The following is a 21,585-nucleotide window of genomic DNA, read 5'->3' on the forward strand; positions in this document are numbered from 1 at the left end:
TTTTCATATAGATTATTGCTTGTTTGAATATTTAAATAAGTGTCACTAACACATAATAAAGCGAGCCTCATTTACAAAATCCAGTTAACTACCTTTGAGTTAAATTCGTATTACTATTCGAAATTATGAATAAACATAATACAATTCAAGTTCATTTAATGGGAAATCATAACTGGAAAATATTGCAGTTTTTCTATTTTGATTACTATAAAAATTCCCTATGTGTAAAATATTTAGTACATAGTTGAATTTCTTTCTATCAGTGTTGGCAGCTATGCATTTAATAATTATTTTTATACTTTTGGTTAAAAAAAATTTATGCAGCTGTAAAAGTGCAATAACAGTTTGAAATTTTATGTGCTGAAAGGGCAAATTTTGCACAAGAGCTAGTTTTTTATTTTTTAAGTTCCTATTTGTTTGAAAGGTATTGCAATTTGAAGAGCATTAGTTTTTGGTAACTAATGCAATAAGTTTTGAAATTTTAGGTACTGAAAGAGCAAATTTTGCGCAAGAACTCTGTTTTTTTTAAAAATTTTTTATTCCTATTTTTTCGAAAGGTTCACTTTGAAGTGCTTTTCTTTGGTACCAAGGAATATGGCTATTAATTAGTTAGGTTAAAACATCAGTTGCAACAATTTTTTTTCTCTGAGTAAGTAAACTTTTTTCGTGACAGATTTGTAGTATTGGATTTCAAAATATAGGAGTTGCAATCTGAAAAGTTGGCCCCAATAGATTATTCACAAGAGCAATTGAACAAATGTTTGATAATTTTACTTCCTAAATCTTCATTTTGCCTGCTTTGCTACATCTCAAAACAATTTTAGTCAATAAGAAGGGAGTTTTTTTGCGCATAATTATAAAATTAGCTCAGCTGAACAAAACTCAATGTAAAAAATAATTTCTTTAAAGTATTTAACTAAATGATGGTTAAAAAAAATTGCTTGTAATGTATATCTATTTTTACTTAATTTTAAACTATTTGTTAAATGACAAAATAAAAACTTAAGAGTGAAATCGGTTTAACAGTTAACTAAAACAATTTCCAAAAAAAGTTTTTTTTAAATTAAAATGTCTCAAAAATTTATGACTAATTTTATTAAAATTTTCATTTAATGTGTAATTGCTTTAAATGTTGCAAACATTTGCATACATTACAACTTAAAATTTTCCACCAATAAATGAAATGACAGTTAAAAATTAATTTTTGCTAGGAATTTTCTTTGTCTAAATTAATTTTACAAAAGTATGCAAAAGCTTCTTATTCAAATCTGTCATTTATTTTTTTTGTGAAATTCGCAAAAAACTAAACACTTGGGGGGTTCAAAGTTTTGATCTGTCTTCTGGCTATGCTGTAATATCGGCAGTATATTTTCCAAATCGCTTCTTGTTTCCCTCTATTATAAGGATCAAGAATTCATAATTATTGAAATAAAATTTTGTTTATTCAGTGTAAATATATTTTTGTGTCCGATTTCTTAACTTTAGTTATAATTAAAAATTATTTAGAATATTTAAGGTCAACCCTTTTAATCATTAAGTTAATCAATCTCAAAAAAAAATTCTTCTTAACTATTCAAACGATATCATGATATATTGTCATTTAAAATTACTTAGTTTAAAATGATGGGAAATTTTGCATACCTCGGATGTAACGAATAGTGATTTGGCCAAACACCGAATGTATGCCGAATGCAGAATATTTGATAGCTGAACAGAATTTTTTTTTAAAAAAATCCTTAATAAATATTAGTTTATATTTAGAAATAAGTTTAATCATTATTAAAAAATAATCAAAGCTTAGCTGTATTATTGGTTCGGGATAAAGAGAAAAAACTTGAATATAAATGTTTAAGAGAATAAAGATATTAAGATAATTAAAAATATTGAAGATAAAAAAAAATTAAAAAAACTGGAGTTGGAAGAAAGAGAATTAGAAAAAATAATCCTCTTAATTCTGAAAACAAAACTTGTGATAAAAATAATATTTTCTTGGAAAAAAAACTTCATAAAACATTAAACGAGATAATGTCTATAGCATTGCAAGAAATGCAATGCTATCCTAAAAACCCCTCTAAAAAAGCAAAACAGAAAAAAATAAAAATTGAACTTCATTTTTGAAAAAAGAATTTAAAGCTTAACATTTCAGTTTTCCTATTACAGTATTTCAAGAAAGAAAAAAAATGGAAGATTTAAGTCTAATAAAACCATTTTTATTGCCGCGTCATATAAAAATGTATATAAAAACATTAATTGTTTTAAAAAGAAAAAGCTAGGGAGAAAGCAAAATCATTTTTAAATGAAAGATTTAACGGTAAAAATCTTGATTTAACTTTCTCATATTACCGTATTTTTTGAAGAAGAAAAAAAAAAAGACCATGAACGTTCATTATAAACGCTCTTTAAAAAATGTTATAATAAAAACGCTGCTAAAAAGAAAAGAAAAAAAAATTGTTCTCAGTTCTGATATATAACTTTAACGTTGAGAATCACAGTATTCTATGTTAATAGTTATCTGTCTTGCCGTGTGAGAAAATTGTGTCTATAAAAGAATTAAATTTATTACAAATACTCAGTTATGCTTCGCTATAGTTTAAACAGAAAAAACAATGTTCTGAATTTTTAAAACATGAAGCGTTGAAAAAATACTGACCTATCATTATACAGTCCCTGGCCAAATTTAGATGCACTGTAAAATTCTATGTAAAATCTTAATTACCAGGCGATAAAATACAGGGTTATTCATAATTCCCTCCGCCTGTAAACGCCATTTTTCTTTACTACAACTGGTTTCAGTGGTGCATGTTACTGCCATCTACCGGCAACTGCTTAAATTAAAACTTGAATACTTTCGGAATAATTTCATATGTTCTTTTTTGCCATTTTCGTTTTTTTTCTTATAACTCTTCGAAACCACGGAGAGAATTATGAATAACCTTGTATAGTTTTTACGCGGCTGAAACCGGTTTGCATTTGTTTACGTCCGTGTATCAATTGGTTAACATTGTAATGCAATACTATAAAAATAAATACAAATAGGAAGCATATAAAATATCTGAATAAGAACCCATTACACGTGTGTTTAAATATAAAATTATTGCATACAAACTCGTGGAAAACATGTAATTATTAAAACACTACTGTGCGTCTAATAATTTGTCTAATTATTATAATATATTATTATAACACGTGATATAATAAATACTCTATAGTTATATAACATATTGCCTAATTTATCCAATCGTCGAATTTATATAATATATCGTCTAATCTAACCAATTGATACACGAACCGATTTCAGTCACGTAAAAACAATAAAGCTGTATAGTATCACTTGATAATTAATATTTCACATAGAATCTTATAGTACGTCTAATAATTTGCTAGGAGACTAGGATTGATATTTTTGTTTGAAACCTTAAAGAAAAATAACTCTAAGCTGAAATAAACCATTGAATACCCACGCTTGTCACAATTTAAAAATCCCGGCAGCTAAATTCTTCTAAATATTTTGTAATTTTTCAGCAAAGATCAGTAAAGTTCCAGACTTCAGAATAACTAACATTTAAAGTTTATTCATGCAAAGTCTTAAGTCTATGCAAATCCATAAGACGTGAGAATTTAAAACAGAAATATTGACAAGTTAACAACTCAGTGTGGGAGAATTGTAAAATATATTCTGGTACTCTGTAATAAGATGCAGATTAAAGGGGAGAACAATTTAGAGTTCGTTTCTACTTAAATTTAATCCTCAGTCTTTTATCCTATTTAGTTAGAAAGCGTGAACTGAATCAACTGTGCATCTCAAACTATTCTTTGGAGTCTCTGCTGTCGAATGAAAGGACGTTTTTCAAAGAAATATGTGCTGTTTGTTTAATTGGTATAGTTAGTGCTTCACTTGCATGTTTGTAAGTTACCCTGTTGGGAGGTCGCAAGATTTTCATTATTCGGCATATTTACTAAATTTTATGTTTTACCTTTTTATTTAGAAAATCATATGAAATTTTAGAGTATTAATTGTACCTTAATTAAACTTTTTTAATGAACAAAAGTATCATATCAGATATCTATATCTCAATTCTTGTATCTTCTTTAAATCTAATCCCTTTCCTTGCCTTTGATGTTGTAGTTCATTTACATCGCACTAGAGCTGCACAATGGCCTATAGTGACGCACTATGGTCAGGTATGTTAGCACAATGGCCTGGGAAACATACCTGAGGATAATCCGAAGACATGCCATCATAATTTTGATCCTTTGCTGAGGGGGTGGCATCCCTGCTTCAGTAGCCCGACTACCTGCAAGCGAAGTCGAGCAATTTACGGTAGAACAGTTTAACGAAGACCAATACCGCACTACTCGGTCCCTACGCAAACTGATCCATGTGGTCACCCATCCGCACACTGACCACGCCAGTGATGCTGGACATACATCAAAATATTTTTTATGTGATTATTACTTTTTGAATTATTTTAAGTCGAATTTGAATGTTTCTTTTATTTGCTGCGTAATTAAATTTAGCGAAAACTATTAACAGTGAAATTGTGATTTTTTTTGAGCCCCGTATCTTTGTGATTGTAAATTAAGTATTTAGTCTCAATTGGTTAGAATTTGGAATTAGTTTTGAAATAATTAAATAGTTTAGATTAACGATTTTTAGGGATTTTTTTAAAAAATGTAATCGCAGCGAAATAGTAATTTTTTTTCAGCCGTGATACTCTTATGAATAAAGATTAAAAATAAAAAAGATTTTTTTTAAGAAATTTGCATTTGTTTCGCTGTTATTCAGTTTAAAATTCTTGATTATTGCTAATATATAACCCGAAAAACTGACGAAACGTATTTATATTTTACGTCTTTAGTATAGAACAAAAAAAAAAAAACTAAATATTCTTTCATTAAAAAAAGGAAGAATTTTAATTGGGGGACTCGATGTTGATATTTATCTTAACATTGCCCTTTAAACTTCGAAGATCAGAAATTCAAATTCATCATAAAGGGTATGTTTATTCAGAGAAAGTATATTTTGTGTCTTATTTCGTAACTTAAAATATCGCCTGCAGTACTTAATTAGCATATTTAAGGTCTCTCTCTCAAACCATTGAGTCTAATAAGAAAGTAAAGATCCCATCATGAAATCAAAAGTTATTCAGGATGGTAAGCTTTTTATTACCACTGTAGTTGTCTTTTTTTCTGCAGTTTGTTTCGTCGTTAAAATAAAAATTAGAATGTTAGTTATATATTTCTGCAGAATCGCTAATATTAGTAACACTTAAAATTACAACTACTTAAGTTTAACGCTTGTACAGGGTGTTCCAAAATTATCTTTACAACTTCAAAAATTCATAACTTCGAACATAAACAAGATATTTAAATTCTGTCTTTTGCATGTATTACTGCAACTAATAAAGTTTTTTTTCCAATAGGCTGAAAAGTTTTAAGTGAGGATGTGGACACCACAACAGAAAGCTCAATGCGTTTCATGGCCGTATTCGCTCCACATTTTCTGGACTTGTGCTGGGTCGTCCGGCTCCACTTTTATGCAATACTGATCCGGTGCTCATGAAGCTTGTGTGCCATGCACGGATGGAGGGTCTGGATTGGATTGAGTCTCTTTGGAAATTTGTCCTGAAGTTCCGCTGCACTTGTGTATCTGATTTCGTCTCTATGAACCATGAGACGAATATGGCCATGAGACGCATTGAGCTTTCTGTTGTGGAGTTCACATCCTCACTTAAAAACTTTTCAGCCTATTGAAAAAAAAAACTTTATTAGTTGCAGTAATACATGCAAAAGACAGAATATAAATATCTTGTTTATGTTCGAAGTTATGAGTTTTTGAAGTTGTAAAGATAATTTTGGAACACCCTGTACTACTATTTATAAATAATATTAAAATCCTTTTTTAATAAAAATTTCGTTTAATATACATTTATCATAGTTTTCATATTGATACCGCATGTATTTAGATTTAGAAAATTTGTATTTGAATAATAATATGTACTTTTTTATACTGTACAGTAGGCAAGTAATTTTGTAATATATTGTTTAAAAAGTTATAACTTCATAAAAGAAAAACTATGAATTTTACTTTTTTACCCCTTGATTCGGTAAACATCTTTTGTTTTTGTGTTTGTATCAAAATGCAATTTTCGTGATTTTTTAGTTAGTAAAACGTCAAAATTTAAATTCTTTTTCCCACATTAACTCCTAGTTTTAATTATAGTTTTTCATTACTATGAAATAGGTTTAAAATAAGACTCATTAAAAATGATAGAAATTTAAAAATTTGCAACCAGTTATTTTTCTATCTTCTTATATTCTTAACACTTCTGAAGTGTTGACATGCATTTTTAGCTGAAGAATTATTATAAGCAGGTATATCTTAATTTTTTTCTGTCCACGACCTATATTAGTGTTTAATAAAAATATTTAAATCTATAAATACCTTTTTTTATATCATATTTTCTTGAAGAGGCTTTTTTCAGCATCAATTACTCAAAAGTTCTAACAAATAAAAAAAAAATATCACTTGTTTTCTTAAAACTATTTTTTATTCTTAATCAATAATATGAGAAATGATAATTTAAAAGAAATTTCAAAAATTCGCTATCTATAGATGTACGGCCATCATTGATTCCCCCTTTACTTGAATCAATGATGGTTCGTCAATTTTTTACAACCTTCGAAATGGATAAGTATGTACAATTTTGTATAGAAAGCAAAACTTACAAAAATTTATTCCTGGAAAATTAACTTACGAATAGTTGCTACCATTTTACTTAGTTGTTGCAGCAATCATATGTCTTACTAAATGAACTAATCCTTCTTTTACTCATTTTTTACTTGTAGGGCAGAAATTGTACCAAAAACAACTTCCAACGAAAACTCCAATAGTAACTTCACTGATGTCTTAATTTATTTCTTACAAATTATAAAAATTGTGATGAATAAATGCGAAATTTTATGTTTCCGTTCGCCTTTATTAACACTTTGAAAGATAATTTGAGGCAAAATTCTCCTCGCTTTTAGATTATTTTTCTATATAAATAAATTATCAGTAAATTTTCGGAAAAAATATTAGGTTAAATAATTTCTGGTATTTCTGTTAACTTGAATATCAAGTTAAGAAAAATTTTCTGCAGCGAAAAAAATTAAAATCATGTGCTAAGTACAGATATAAGACAACTAGAGTTTCAGTTTTCTAAATTAAATCCTCCCTCAGTGTCCAACAGTAACTTTACGTAGTCCTGTTTCGAAAACTTTAACTACAGTATGTCCAATTCTTTGCTTTATTTGCACTTAATATACACGTTTTTGCTTCAGTCTACGTAATACAAAGTATACACTATCCTCGTTTTGGACGGGGGGAAAACTCATTATACATCCTATATAAGTATATTTAATTTAATCGTGAATTAATATTTGAAAAGACTTTTTTAATACGTTTATTTTATCGTTACTTCGGTTATATATTGCACAAAAAGAAGCGAACACTAAAGATAATTATTTTTTAAATGAGCATAAACCTATTATTAAAAAAATATTTCAAAGCTTTAAAACTTTTCCAAAGTTTTAGTTTTAAAAATACTTCTGCAGTTTCTACTTACTTATATGTTCGAAAATTCTCTTTCGAATATAAGTTTTATTATCGTTTTAAGTTTTTACCTATTTTCCATTGTTTTTTCGTACACGGTCATTTGTTATGGTTTTTAAGTCTTAATTCCGAAAGTTCCTCCTTCTTGAAAGGTGTGTCAAAAGAAATCCATGACTAAGTTATATGTCGGTCTTGGCGAAAATCCCTGATACTTTTTTAAATGTGAAAATCAAAGATTAGTTAATCTTCACACTACAAGATGTATCGGTAATTAGATTAATTTAGAGATTTTACACTCGTGTGAAAGTTTCTCAAACCGGTTTGCTTTTAAATGTGATTTATTTGTGCTCCTTTCTTCAATTTGATCATTCCTTATTTTAGAATTTAGTTGTTGTTTTGATAATATCAGTTGGTAGAATAGTAGAATTCCTTAGTAGGATACTATTTGTGCTCCCACGTCCACTGCCCTCGTTAGCCGGATTAACCGTTGTCCAGGCGATACCACGTGGAGGTGAGGGTCAGCAAAAGTGTCGTTTTGTGGGAGTTTTACGAGTGTCTTCCAGCAGAACAGTTTCAAGAAAGCTATTCGGAAGTGTCTAAATTCAGAAGAAGGCCTCTGGCCCCCAAAATCCCCAGACACTAGCATTATTGAACATATTTGGGATGCCTTGCAAGTGATGTTCAGAAGATTTCCCACCTCCTCTTACTCCCACTGGTTTATGGACAGCCCTGCAGGATTCATGGTGTCAATTATCTCCAGCACTACTTCACACAATGATCGAATCCATGCCACGTCGTGTTGAGGCACTTCTGCGTGCTCGCGGGGGCCCTACACGATATTAGGCAGGTATACCAGTTTTTTTTGCTCTTCAGNCTTTACGGTAGAACAGTTTTACGAGGACCAATACCGAACTACTCGGTCCCTACGCAGACTGATCCATGTGGTCACCCATCCGCAAACTGATCGCAGCCAGTGATGCTTTACTTCGGTGTTCTACTGGGAACCGTGTCTTCACGGCTGGGTTTATTGGTACAACATACATTTGCAGGCTTGTGTGCTCAATTAAGGCTTATAAACCTTTGTCAAGTAGAAGAACAGATAGCACAATACAGAGAAGGACATCACAAAGAATACATCCAGGGTTACGACGGGATTCGAACCCGCCACCTCCATGCTTAACAGAGCGTTTGGCGGGCGATACCGCTCGGCTCGGCCATGGAGGCCCCTCTTGTCATGGAGCTCCCATTTCTTAATACAAGCGAGTCAGTTTTATCATCGGAAATTGAGAGATAAGACGCCAATTAACTCATCTTCAAAAACTCTCTAATTAACTTTAAATTAACGATAAATTAACTTTATTTTGACTAATACAGGTACACTTATGCGGTTAGTACTATAATTTTATGTGTAATTTATGAATTTCGTCCAATCTTGGATTATTCGAAATGTTCTCCTATAGCCCTAATCACAACAGTGCATATTTTTGGCATTCTTTTTATTAGTTTTTATAATGTTCTAGTTAGATCTGGTTCCAGTAACAAAGTGAAGATTCCCAAAGTTTGTTCTGATTGGTACATCGCATTTTTCGAACATTTCATCCTACACTCAACATTAGCTCAATAGATTTAATATCGGGGGATTGGGGGAGCCAAGCCCTGCAATTCAGTACTTTTTTCTTTTCTTCTAATGAAACGTAGTTTCTTCACAATTTTGATTAATCTTTCGGATCTTTAAAGACAAGTCATTGACCAACTATTCTCTTACCACGAGGGATAGCGTAACGCTGCAATATTCTGTGATGATATTTTTTATCCATAATTCCCTCTATTCTTACAAGCTCCAACTTTGCCACTGGCAAATCATCCCCAAACCATAAATATCCGTGAACCTTCACAATGCTTCACAGTTGGTAGCAAACACTGATTTGTCATACATTCACCAAACTAAACGATGAACGGACAGCCTTTCCTTGCTTCCAAACAACTTAAATTTTGACGCGTCAGTGGAGAGAAAAAAATCTTTGACCACTGTTCTAAAGACCAGGATGTTTTTATTTTTATCAATAATCGGATTTGGACTATTTAGGGAAACAAATTTAATGTGTCAGTAATAATTAATTATGATTAAAAACTAGCAATTAATAACTTGGTAATTAATAACTTGGTAATTAATAACTAATAATTAATATTAAAGTGTAATATTGATTCAGTATTAATTTAAAAATCGGGTAACTGAAAATTTGTTTTGAAATAACCGAATACCTTTTCTGGAAATAGACATTATAAATCAAAATAAGTATACGCAGCATTCCCTAAAATCAGTATCAATTTTTGTTTACTTTAGAAATTCCTATTTTATCTCTTTGCTATAAGCAAAAAATCAAATTACCTTTCCCACAATAGTTTCAGTTAAGGTTAGTTTGTCCCAATCCCTCCAGACATTTATTTCTTAATACAGTAATTTAAGAGGACATGAAGTAAGAAATATTGCTCCCTTTTTTTTTATCGATTTCCACTATTTTATCCAGATCAAAGATATAGAAATGGGGATAAAGAAAATATTTCCCATTTATAAAAACGGAATTGCTGTAGCGAATCTTCATGTTATTGATACATAGACAGTATTTTGAATTTGTATGGGCAGTTTTCCAGACAGGCTTTATAAAGTACCAAAATATCTCGAAATATAAGTTTAATAAGCTTTATATTGACATCATTCCTTACTTGTATGTCTCAAAACGTGGTGGCAATATCATTCAATTTGAGGTATTGGGTGTACAAATTAGTTCGGTCCGTTTTCTTTTTGTGATCAAAAATGCATTTATTTCAGAACAAGATGAATAAACAGATTAATCAAAGTATTGTCCATCGCTGGCTACTACCTTTTCCCACCTCTCAGGCAATAGGAACCAATTTTCGATTTCTGCGCAAAAGAAGTGAATTGGTGGCCTGCCAAATCATGCTGCATCCGTCGGAACAACCAGTAATCTGAAGGAGCAATGTCCAGCGAATACAGCAGGTGCGGTAAAATATCCCACTTGAGCGTTTCCAAATAATTTTTTACGATTTTCGCGACATCAGGCTGACCGTTATTAGGCAGAAAAATAACTTTGTCATGTCTTTGCTAGTATTCCGGCCGTTTTTCTCGTTATGCATGGCTCAAACGAATCAATTGTAGCCCCTATATAGTGGAAATCTTTGAAACTTGTGAAGAATCTATCTGGAAGCATTTCTAATGCACTGTTTGAACTATAATTGCGATTTTTTTAAGTAGCTTATTACTATATACCTAAGTCCTTCATTTCAATTTCAAATTGAAGATCACCTATTTAAAATTAAAATTTAAAAATATCAACTATCAAATAAACTTCAAAAGTATAACACTAATGTATTTTCTTTTAAATCTAGTTTATTTTACTCACATTAAAATTTTTAATAGTAATGAAATTACTTAGATTATACCTGGATAATTTAACAACTGAAGGCAAACTAGCCAAGTTCCAGAGTCCAGAATTGAAAGACTGAACAATAAATGCGATATTTTCCACTGAATAAACGATTTTTTCGGGGGAAGGGTATTTTTTTCCACTCAATTCGTTGATAATTGCTACTTTTTCTTTGTTTAGATTTAGAACTTGCTGTGAATTGTTGTGGGGATAGTAGTTATAGACAATGTCAACCTTCCTCAATGACCCGGTACTCCATCATGGAATCGAGTTAACATGGTTTATATACTAGTGAATTGTAATTTTGTAGTGGTAGATACCCTACAGTACTCCCTCACCAGAATTATATCTGTGATAGAATTCGATGGATACCACTGTATACCACTAGTTGAGTCATTGCTGTTTTTTTTTTGTGCGAAGCCGGGAGAGCTATATTAAGATCTCCGTACTTTTGAGTGCTGAATGCTAGATGTGTATTAATTCTACGGTCTTGTCGCTCCTGTGTTGCCGTTAGCAGTCGACTTACCTACGTTGTGTGTGATCGAGACTGAGTAGCACGAGGAGGTGGATAATGTGGCAGTCACATGTAGCAAGTCAACTGTTCAATGTGGAACATCCAACGAAGTAGGCGTGTTCAAATCGTAGTGGGCGTTTCTGTCGAGGTAGGCATGTTCACATCACGTCCGGGTCACCAATGCGGGGGTGAGCTTTTATAGACAATGTCAACCTTCATCTATGAAAAGGTACCCCAGCATAGAATCTAGCTAACAGGCCTTATATACTAGCGAATTGTAATTGTAATTTTGTAGTGGTAGATACCCTACAATTGTCTTCATTGTCGTTTGGTTTAGGTTATAGTTATTGATAATTCTCTTCTTTATTGTTTGATTTAGGATTTTGTTGATAATTGTTTCCTTTTCGTTGTATTTAGGAAATTTTGGATAATTGCTTCCTTTGTTATTTCGTTTAGAATTTTGCGATAATTTTATCCCTTGACATTTGGCTCAGGAAGTTTACGTTAATTCTCTCCTATCATTTGGTGTAGCATTTTGCAATAATTGTCTACTTTGTTTAGTTTCGATAATTGTCTCTTTTGTTGTTTGATTTACCTAATTGTAATTGCAATAACACACAAAACTGATACGATGCATATATAATAATACACAAACACATAATTAGAAAGTTATTTTATTTTAGAATACCAGCTAACAAAAAGAAATATATAAATGAATAATAAATAGGCGAAATCAAAAACAATATATTTCTTTTTATACCCGAAAGTTCATAGGCAACTACTTTTCCAATACCCCGTCTTTAACACACTCACCCTTCCTTGCAAATAAACTTTATTACCTAGAGGTTTGAATTTTTCTTAAATTAAACAAACCAAAACGGACTGACTTTTCACTTTGACAATTTCAATTCCAAAGAGAAAATTATTCACTTTGAAGATTCTAATTCTAAAGCTTAAAGAGAATAAGCTGTTGACGTTTACATCACAAAACCATTGGAAGAGGGGTGGCCGATAAAAAAATTCTCTACTAGTCTTAATTTTACCTTAGAATAGTAAAAATTTCATTCCTTACACTAAGAAGTCAAAATTATTCTTTCAGAAAACTTTTGTATATCGAAGTAAGAAAATATCTGATAAGACAAGATATTCGTTAACAGGAATAAAGAATTGATCTAATATATCACGAATAATTAAAGCACTAAACTTAGAAAGGCATCAGAATAAGCAAACGACAGTTCTTAATTCGTTCCTTCGAAGAAGAAAAAAATTAAATATTTCATAGATCCTTACTAGAAAAGATAATTTATCAAAGTAAGAAAGAATAATTTATCAAGATATATGAAAATATCTGTTTTTATCATCAGGTGGAAACAGGACTTTACAATGACTAGAGAATAATATGAAAAGTGCCTAATATGTTTTTGGTATCTAAAAAAAATAAATAAACAAAATAAATAAAAAAAATAACCAACTTTGAAAAACATGTAGGCAAAGTAAACAATAGTATGATTGAACTTCAAATTATAGCCATAACAGTCGAACCAAAAGAAACGAAATTGTCGGAAGTCATGAGTTCAAGGACTCATGTAAGAATGTTCAGCATTAAAGCGTTGTTGATTTTGCTTTTGTTTTCTTTTCGACTTTTTTGAACCCATCCCCTTTAGGGTAGAGACTCAGGTTGCATTTTTGGTAGTGTTCTTCACAATTGTCTTGATCCATTCCTAGTTTAGCTGCAACGAAGTAATGATTGTATTCATTCAATAGTTGTTCTGCTGCTCTTCCTGCCCTCTTGTGGCCGCCTTTCCTACAAAAAGTAAATAATTATATTTTACACCAAACGATGTTATTGTGTTTTAGATAACTTTAATGCATGCTTTTGAATTTTTACTATTTCTGTGTATTATAGTTGCCACATATTTTTATAATTAAAAAAATGCCATGTTCAGTACCTGATCTGTCAACCCCGCTTCTTTTAAGGATCTTTTCATTCGCCATCAAACTCACGCGTCAAAAGGAGGGGAGAATGATAAATAAGCCTTTTCTCATCTTTTTTTAATTTTCACGAATGAATTTATCAAGGATATTTACGTATCGGTGCTTTATCTTTCGAAACATGTAAAATACCGTAGTTGATGCCTGATTAGAATAAGACCAATAGTAATCGACCTACCCCCGAAGGAGTTTGCGGATAAGGGTTTCACCCGTTTGCACGTGACTAAACAGTACCAAACTACAGAAAAGTAAAAGTACTAAATTAAAAAGATTAAAACACATAGGAAAAATCCCAAAATCGAAAAAGTAAAATAAAAATAAAACAGAATAAAGATTAAAAGTGCTTAAAACATCAAAGTGGATAAAATCAACCTACAATAAAAGTGTCAAAAATACAGGTAAAAACATATAAAAGTAAGGTCAGGTAAAACATCAAATTGTAAAATATGAAAAATCACATTAAAAATAAAAAAGACTAAAATAAGCCCAATAGAATAAGCCTGATTAGAATAAAAGATAACGGATGTTATTCCGAAATTTCTAAGAATTTTATATGGTAATATAATTCTGCAATCAGAATTTTCAGAAGGGTAATTTAGCATTACACCTTTTTCTGTTTTTAGATTTGTGAAGGCAAAAAAAAATCTGTTTTTTTTGCGTAATTTAAGCTACGAAATTAAGTTGAATGGATCCAAATATATTTTTGTCAGATTACAAAAAAGTAAAGAAAAAAAATATAGTAAACTATATCCAAAATTACTAACCACAATGAGTAAAATTCATCATACTCCAGAAAGATGTCAATCACTGTTTTTTTTCCCTTCCCAATCTTAATGCTGTCCGAGTTAACGGAAACACTTGTTAAATCAACATTGATTTCTGGAAAATTAACCCAAACGTATTTTCGAAACACAAAAATAAACTTTCTCCGTTCATCCAATAGGCGACTTGCAACTCCAGGAAAAGTAAAGTGATTATACCAAACCATGTGATTTGAATCATATTTAATTGGATAGCTGCAGGCAGCGCATGTGTGCCGAACCTGATTGGCTTCTAAATCGACAAATGGCACTATTTACCTACGATGATGTCACTTGCAAGTATCCAATTGCTAATTTATTATTTATACCCGAAGAAAATAATTTTTCATACATGTTCTTAATTAACGCTCTTAATTATTGGAGTTCATGCACTGATTAAGCCGTATTCAGCTCTATAACTGAGAATTTATATGGTTGCCCACTTAAATAAATAAATAAATAAACGAACTGTTGATTCGATTATTCAAATCGAGTTTTTGTCAATGTAATAGAGCAGGGCTTACTAAATGGTATTCCACGGAACCCTAGGGTTCCGCGGAAGGGTCTCTGGCATACCAAGATTAGTACTTACTTCAACTAGTTATTTACAAACTTGCAATTATATTTATATCCAATTAATAATTCATTAAATATTTTATATTTCCATCATTTTTATGAAATTATTCCAATTAAAATGCTTGTGAAGAAAGAAAATTCAAAACAACGTTTTTTACCAATAATAATATAATGAATGAATTATGAAAATGATATGCATTTATGGATAAATTGCATTAGTATGTCGCTACGAATGAAATAACCAAATTTCATAATGTTAACCATATATTTTTCTATCAATACTTATTTTCGCTTTTTTCGTTCTTTTTCAACGGAAAATGTATTTCAGCGCCCTCATTTTCAGTGCATTAAGATTAAATTAAAACAAGATGCTTCCCTAGAACTGGGAATTCCGACCTAAAACCCAATTTTAAGATTAATATCGATGAAAAAATTTCATTCTTCATTCATTCACTAAATGTTTTCAAAATAATTAATAGTCTTCCATCAATAAATATGTTCACAATTGCTAATGAAATTTATTCATTAAAGGGTCGATCACTTAAGGTTGCCAAAAAAAGGTCGATCTCTAAGGGTTCCATAGTCGAAAAAATTTAGAAACCGTTGCAATAGAGAAATAAGCAGTCGATTAAAAAGTGAAATTAAGAAGAATGTCTAATAACAATGTTAGTTACTTAAATAATATCTAATTTTATGATTCACTTATTCATATTTGAATAAGTGAATATAAACATTTATATTTTTATGAAATATGCGTTTCTTCGTAGTTTTTGTTTCATGTATCAAAAAATTTCTATACAAGGTCGCATTTTTCGAGATTTAAGGAATATTTTTTTTAAAATAGGAATTTAAAATTTTGCAGCAAGTTTAAAATTTAGGCGGCTATTTTAAAATATTATGTGTGCAAGTTTAGAAAGTAATTTTAAAAGATTCGGGAAGATATTTTAAATTTAGATTTTTGAAAGAAGCAGGAAAAATAAATACAATCCGTGGCATACATTCTTTTGAAAAATTATAAGCATGTATATGCCATTTTTCTCATTTTTAGCCAAAAAATAATTTATTTTCATTTTTCATAGTAAATTTTATAATTCTATAAATGATGTTCAGATTTTAGAAATGTTATTTAAAATCGCAATTTGCAGCAAATTTGCAGTTATCCTGATAAGGGGCAAAATTATATCGTATTTCAGTTCAAGTTGAACGAAAGTACCGTAAGAAAAAATTAAAAAAGTTTGGTAATAGAGGGTTCAATTTGGCCACTTAGAAATTGGTTGTAGCAAATTTTAACGATATTGTGAATTCTAGCAGTGTAATGTGACAACTAACAATTAAAAAAAATGTCTAAGAACTTACTCCAACATGTGCAGTAAAGCTTCCTTGAAAAGCTCCAAATCAGGACTGACTCCATTTTGGGACACTTGTCTGTACATCTGACAAACGAAGAGTTGCTTGCATAAATCATCTGCAACATTCCATTGCCTGAAAGCTGAATGCAACATCTGAAGAAGCCTTCTCGTTTGTGATTCGGACAGCAATGGCAGCTTGGCAGAACTTGTGTCTCTCCTTAGCTTTAGTGATGACATGATGCCACTCAAGCCGTTCCCACCCATAGCCATCATTACGGCGGGTATCAGAGAAAGTCCATACAGCATGCCGCCCATCATGATGGTTCGTAATCCTCCCATAGATCCCAGAGTCGCGAAAGTTGACATGGGGAAGAAGGCCTGTCGCTCAAGGTTTGCTGCTGCTGCTGTGGTTGTGTTGTCTTTTATTTTGGGGACTTTCAAAGAGGTAATCACGTGATCAACATTGGCAGGATTGTCAAGAGGATCGGAAAAACCACAGTTCACTAGATTTTGACCGATTACCAAGACCAGTGCCATCATCAAAAATTTTAGAATTGACATATTGAATAGCTAAGGGAAAAAGAACTATCAATACATAGTTTCTAGGGCTAATAAAAGATATTTTCATGTAATATACATGGTGATACAGAACGAAAAATTTAACATATATTTTTTAAATACTTGGGGAAAAGAGCAAAAATATGCACATCGGTGGTCATAAAGTAATAGTTAGGCAGGGAGAAACAAAAACAGTATCGATATTTAAGGAATCACGACAGAGGAAAGCCAGATTTGGTTGATTGTCGAAAGAAATAGAAGGTTAAAAGCAAAGTTTAGAAGCACATTCAAGTTTCGCCAGGCAATTAAACTTGAAATTTTTCATTCCGTTTTCCTCACTAAAAATTCAACAGACGTCAATAACGGGTTTTGTTTCTCCCTCACTTAATTATTAATTAGAGATCTGAAGCAGCTTAATTTATTGTAATAAAATTAATTGGTTTTGGTTTTGGAAAGATTCAAGAGCTACATTTTAACTGCTACAGAACAACCTATATAATTTATGGAAAAATTGTCAACAAATTAACTCAATTCTAAATATTTTTTAAACTCTCATAATTTTCTAATTTATTTCTTTATCATAAATGATTTACTTAAAATATAATCTGAAATAAAGAGAAACAAAGTTTCTTTAAAATATGACGTTAGAGTTTTAAACTTATTTTATTAAGCAAGTTTAAAACTCTACCGTCATATTTTCGAGAATACTTTGTTTTTCTTTATTTCAGATTATATTTTATTAACTGTTATTATATTAACTGTTTCCTAAGACTTAATCTAATATTTTATTGACACGTACAAAAGCAAATGACAATCTGCCTTCAAATTTCATTACAACAAAATAAAACATTTATGAAGTTTAATTAACAATAATCTTTCAAAACAATAATTCATCTAATCTTTATAATCCCAATTTCATAATATTCCTTTTTTAAATCTCGTTTCTCAATTTTATTACCTCCGACACATTTTAAAGGCTGAATTATTTTAGAGAAGAATTTTCAAAAATTAAATTTAAGTTGAATTTTCGTGAACTTTAACCGTACAAACAGATACTTGGCTGGAAAATAATTACTTTAAAAGTATTTTTAAATTTAAATTTTGTTAACGTATTTAAAGCAAGGTGATAAGATAGTGAGACTAGTAATTTAAGGTAAGTAAATGAAAATTAAAAAATGTCAACTAAATTTTATCTATCATTTACTTTATTTATTATGTATACAGGTGTTCTAAAAGTATAAAGATTTGTTTTAAAAATATTTGCATATTTACAATTAAGCTTTAAGAAATAAATGTAAAATCTAAATAATTATAAAACAAGTTTCCATTTTTTCTAAATGCAAACAAATCCAGTTTAAAAGTTCGGCTAAAATTTAGAAGAAAATAATAAAAAGAAAATAAGTCGATAAAATATGTCATGATAATGTTTTTTTAAACTAAACTATAATATAATATAATTACAATATTAAACTGTTCAATATTATCCTTGCTTTACAACAAAGATATTACTTATGCAAATAGTATACATGTAAAGTACTATGCAAATAAATAGAATGCAGATAAAGTAAGCTTTTATTTTTCCTTTAACAAATAAGTGCTGATATTTTATATTAATTTCAAACGATTATTGTCAGAAATGAACTATAATGTGTTTTTGAACATCGTAGTTTAGTTAGAAGACAGTTAAGAGCTTAAACTCAGAAAACGATTTCGCAAATGTGTAAAATTTTCAAAATAGTTTGCTAAAATAAATCTTTATTTTTTTCGCTTTATAATATCATTTCCAATAACTACAAAGTACTCTCTTGTACGAAGTTCAACTTGTAGCTAAGTGTAATTATTATTACTTTACCATAAGTGTGCGTCAGCTTTTACACTATTTTATGGTTTTAGACATAGTTAAAAGACAGTTAAAAGCTTAAAATCAGAAAACGATTTCACAAATGTGTCAAATTTTCAAAATAGTTTGCTTAAATAAATCTTTATTTTTTTCGCCTTAAAATATCATTTCTGATAAATACAAAGTACTCTCTGTCTAAAATAATATTTTACGCCATGATAGCTAGAAAAAGAGGTGATTTTGAAATAAAGATTTTGTATACAACATAAGAATTCGGAATTTTTCCTCTAACGTACGAGAAATATAACTTCAAGTAGAATATTTCCGAACGAAAACGTTTTAGTAGGAATTATGATATGGAATCTTACCTTGAATCTGTAGTTATGATCTGACGTTCTATTTCATTTCTCATGTTTTTATATACGGGGTTCTAAGAGTTCAGTAAACCACTTCTGCGGAAGCGCCCTTCCTTGGAGAGAGGTCAAGCATGGAATTCGTTGTAAATCTTTAAACAGACTTTTGTTGTGGGCGGAAATGGTGCATGTTCTTTTTTATTAAGATATTCTTCTATAAGAATCTATTTGCGTGCCGTTTATACTACACCCTCTTTAGATTGATGATACAATCAAATTTTTTAAGAGTAACACAGTTTTTATTAAAAAAAATTTCCACTCGTTCGGCTTGTGGACACAGATTGCAATCTGTGTCCAATTTGCGATTGTTTTTGATCGCAACTTTGACTTGAAGAAATAAATGACTGAATCACTGCAATAGTGAGATAACTGGAAGATGTTTATGAACATTCTCTATTGTTTTTCTTTGATGCTCCATTGATATAACGGTCAGTAGAAATAATTAAAGCAATCTGCTTTACACGTTTTTGGTATTCATATTTAGATTAGAGTTATTTATTTCCGTAAGGAAAATATTCAATTACAGACGATATAAATAAATTTGTTATTACTGCAAACGATTATAAATAAAATATGTATTACTAGAACATTTCGACAAACTTTTGAGCTCAGCTTTTTATTTTTGAATTTTTCCTATTTAAAATTCAATAGAATGAAAAATGCTTTTTTAAATAAAGCATGAAAAAAAGCCATCATTTCAAAAATATTAATGTTATTTTTAGGTCGATTATTTTGGATATTACCCACAATCCCGCTATGTATAAAACACAGGTATTATCTAGAATACCTTTGCATTTTATAGAATGTCTAATGTATTTCATACTTTGTAGGTTTCTTATTTGCCATTCTATAGAATGGAAAAAGTTAAATCGTTTCCTACTTTACCGGCAAATTTTCAGCATTCTATAGAAAGAATCGGTATTCTACAGAAAGCCGAACATTTTTGCAATGAAATGTTTCTATACGGTTTTACCGACACCTATAACATAAATTACAATAGAAACATCAGTAACATTTCATACAATAATGAAACTTCTGCAAATGAGAAATACAATTAAATCTCAAAAAATACATGATTAAATAGCTATTTAGATATTTTATCATTTATTGTCATTAAATATAAACTAGGACAATATCACCATATGTATTATTTATCCTCAGAGTTATTGTCAAATGGCAAATAATAATATATGGAACATTAATATAAGACATTAATGGGGCCAATTTGCTCATGTTAATTGTTTTTTAAAAAATAATGTTTCTGATGGCTGAACTAAAAATTATTTTTTGAATTAATAATATTACAGGCATTCAAATTTTCTCTACTTTTAAGGACATATATAAACTTAAATTTGTAATGTGTTTATTAAATTTATGTAGAAAAAATACTTTACAAAACATTTCAGATGAAAACGAAGCAAAATTCTGCCTTATTAAATTTTGAGTAATCTTTTCTTAATGCATTCATCATTTTTGTGTAATATTCTAGCATAATTACAAATTCAAAAAGGGACTTAGTTTATCCGCTTATGCTTAGTTGCCTATTAATATTTAATTCATTACATTTTCTGATTCCTTATTACTTATCTTTATAAATAAGTTTTATAATTAGTACCCGGTAAAAAATATCCTATATAATTATGGTATTACTGGTACTTAAGTTGCTTAATCCATAAAATCCATTTTTACCGCAAAATATTCTACAGTAATTTTTACTGTAATATTTATTTAGATGGAGTTATTCAGCGATTTAACAGTAATTATTACTGTAAAAAAGTACGGTTCATCAGTTTTTTGTTTCGAAACACGTTCGGGTAAAAATGGATTTTACGGTAAAAGGTAACGGCTCTCTGAATACCTGTACTTTTTACCGTAATTAGAACAGGAATTTCAGTGTAACACGACAATTAGTGTTTGACTAATGTCTAACGTAAAAAGACTAATGTCTTTTGTCTTATAGACTAATGTCTTAATGCAGCGGTCGGGAAACTTAAGAGCCAAATATGAACATTACAGCAATTTTTAAAAAAGTTAGGAGCCAAATCTGCTTGTTTAGTAAACTTTTATTACATTAAATAAGTAGTACACTAAATAAAACTAAATATCATACTTAATAAATATTTATTAATGCGAACAATGTGCTTGCATCTCCTTGGAAAGTTTGCGTAAGTCAGGTTTGTATGCTGTTGTTTTTAATATTAGGCATGATTCCAAGTTCTCATCAATAAGAGGACTTCTCAGTTTACTCTTGATAATGTTCATGCTTGAAAAAGATTGTTCGCATATATATGTAGAACCGAAAAGGGAAAGAACAGCAAAAGCGAGCTTTTTCAGCTGATCGTAAGAGTCAGGAATACTATTCCAAGCGTTGAATATGATCATGTCTTCCTTCTCCAGGTCATTCAAAGCAGACCACTTGTGTTGTGATGCCAATTTGTACCCCCACTCCTTTAGAAAAAGTATGCGCGCATGCTTGTGGTACCTTTGTATCACACCGGAGTAC

General features: G+C 30.1%; 1 protein-coding gene across 2 annotated transcripts; it reads right to left on the minus strand.

Moving 5' to 3' along the window:
- Positions 1-12,212: 12,212 nt before the first annotated feature.
- LOC107437566 (uncharacterized) lies at positions 12,213-19,618 on the minus strand. Of its 2 annotated transcripts, XM_016049625.3 has the most exons (3): positions 19,038-19,618; positions 16,279-16,841; positions 12,213-13,358 (listed from the first exon to the last, which is right to left on the minus strand). In XM_016049625.3, exons 2-3 carry the CDS (start codon positions 16,830-16,832, stop codon positions 13,157-13,159), a joined length of 756 nt encoding a protein of 251 aa, XP_015905111.1. In that variant the 5' UTR covers positions 16,833-16,841; positions 19,038-19,618; the 3' UTR covers positions 12,213-13,156. The 2 variants fall into 2 exon arrangements, with proteins under 2 accessions (XP_015905111.1, XP_071042746.1); XM_071186645.1 differs by lacking the exon at positions 19,038-19,618 and having other exon boundaries at positions 16,279-17,202.
- Between the last annotated feature and the right edge of the window lie 1,967 nt (positions 19,619-21,585).

The sequence above is a fragment of the Parasteatoda tepidariorum genome, chromosome 10 (genome assembly GCF_043381705.1).
Source record: "Parasteatoda tepidariorum isolate YZ-2023 chromosome 10, CAS_Ptep_4.0, whole genome shotgun sequence".
Taxonomy (NCBI): Eukaryota; Metazoa; Arthropoda; class Arachnida; order Araneae; family Theridiidae; genus Parasteatoda; species Parasteatoda tepidariorum.

Bases quoted from the DNA above. Each gene is read 5' to 3' on its own strand.
- LOC107437566 (XM_016049625.3), bottom strand. From the start codon at position 16,832: ATGTCAATTCTAAAATTTTTGATGATGGCACTGGTCTTGGTAATCGGT. The intron at 13,359-16,278 runs GTAAGTTCTTAG...TACTTTTTGTAG, and splicing joins GCTTTACTGCACATGTTGGA to GAAAGGCGGCCACAAGAGGG.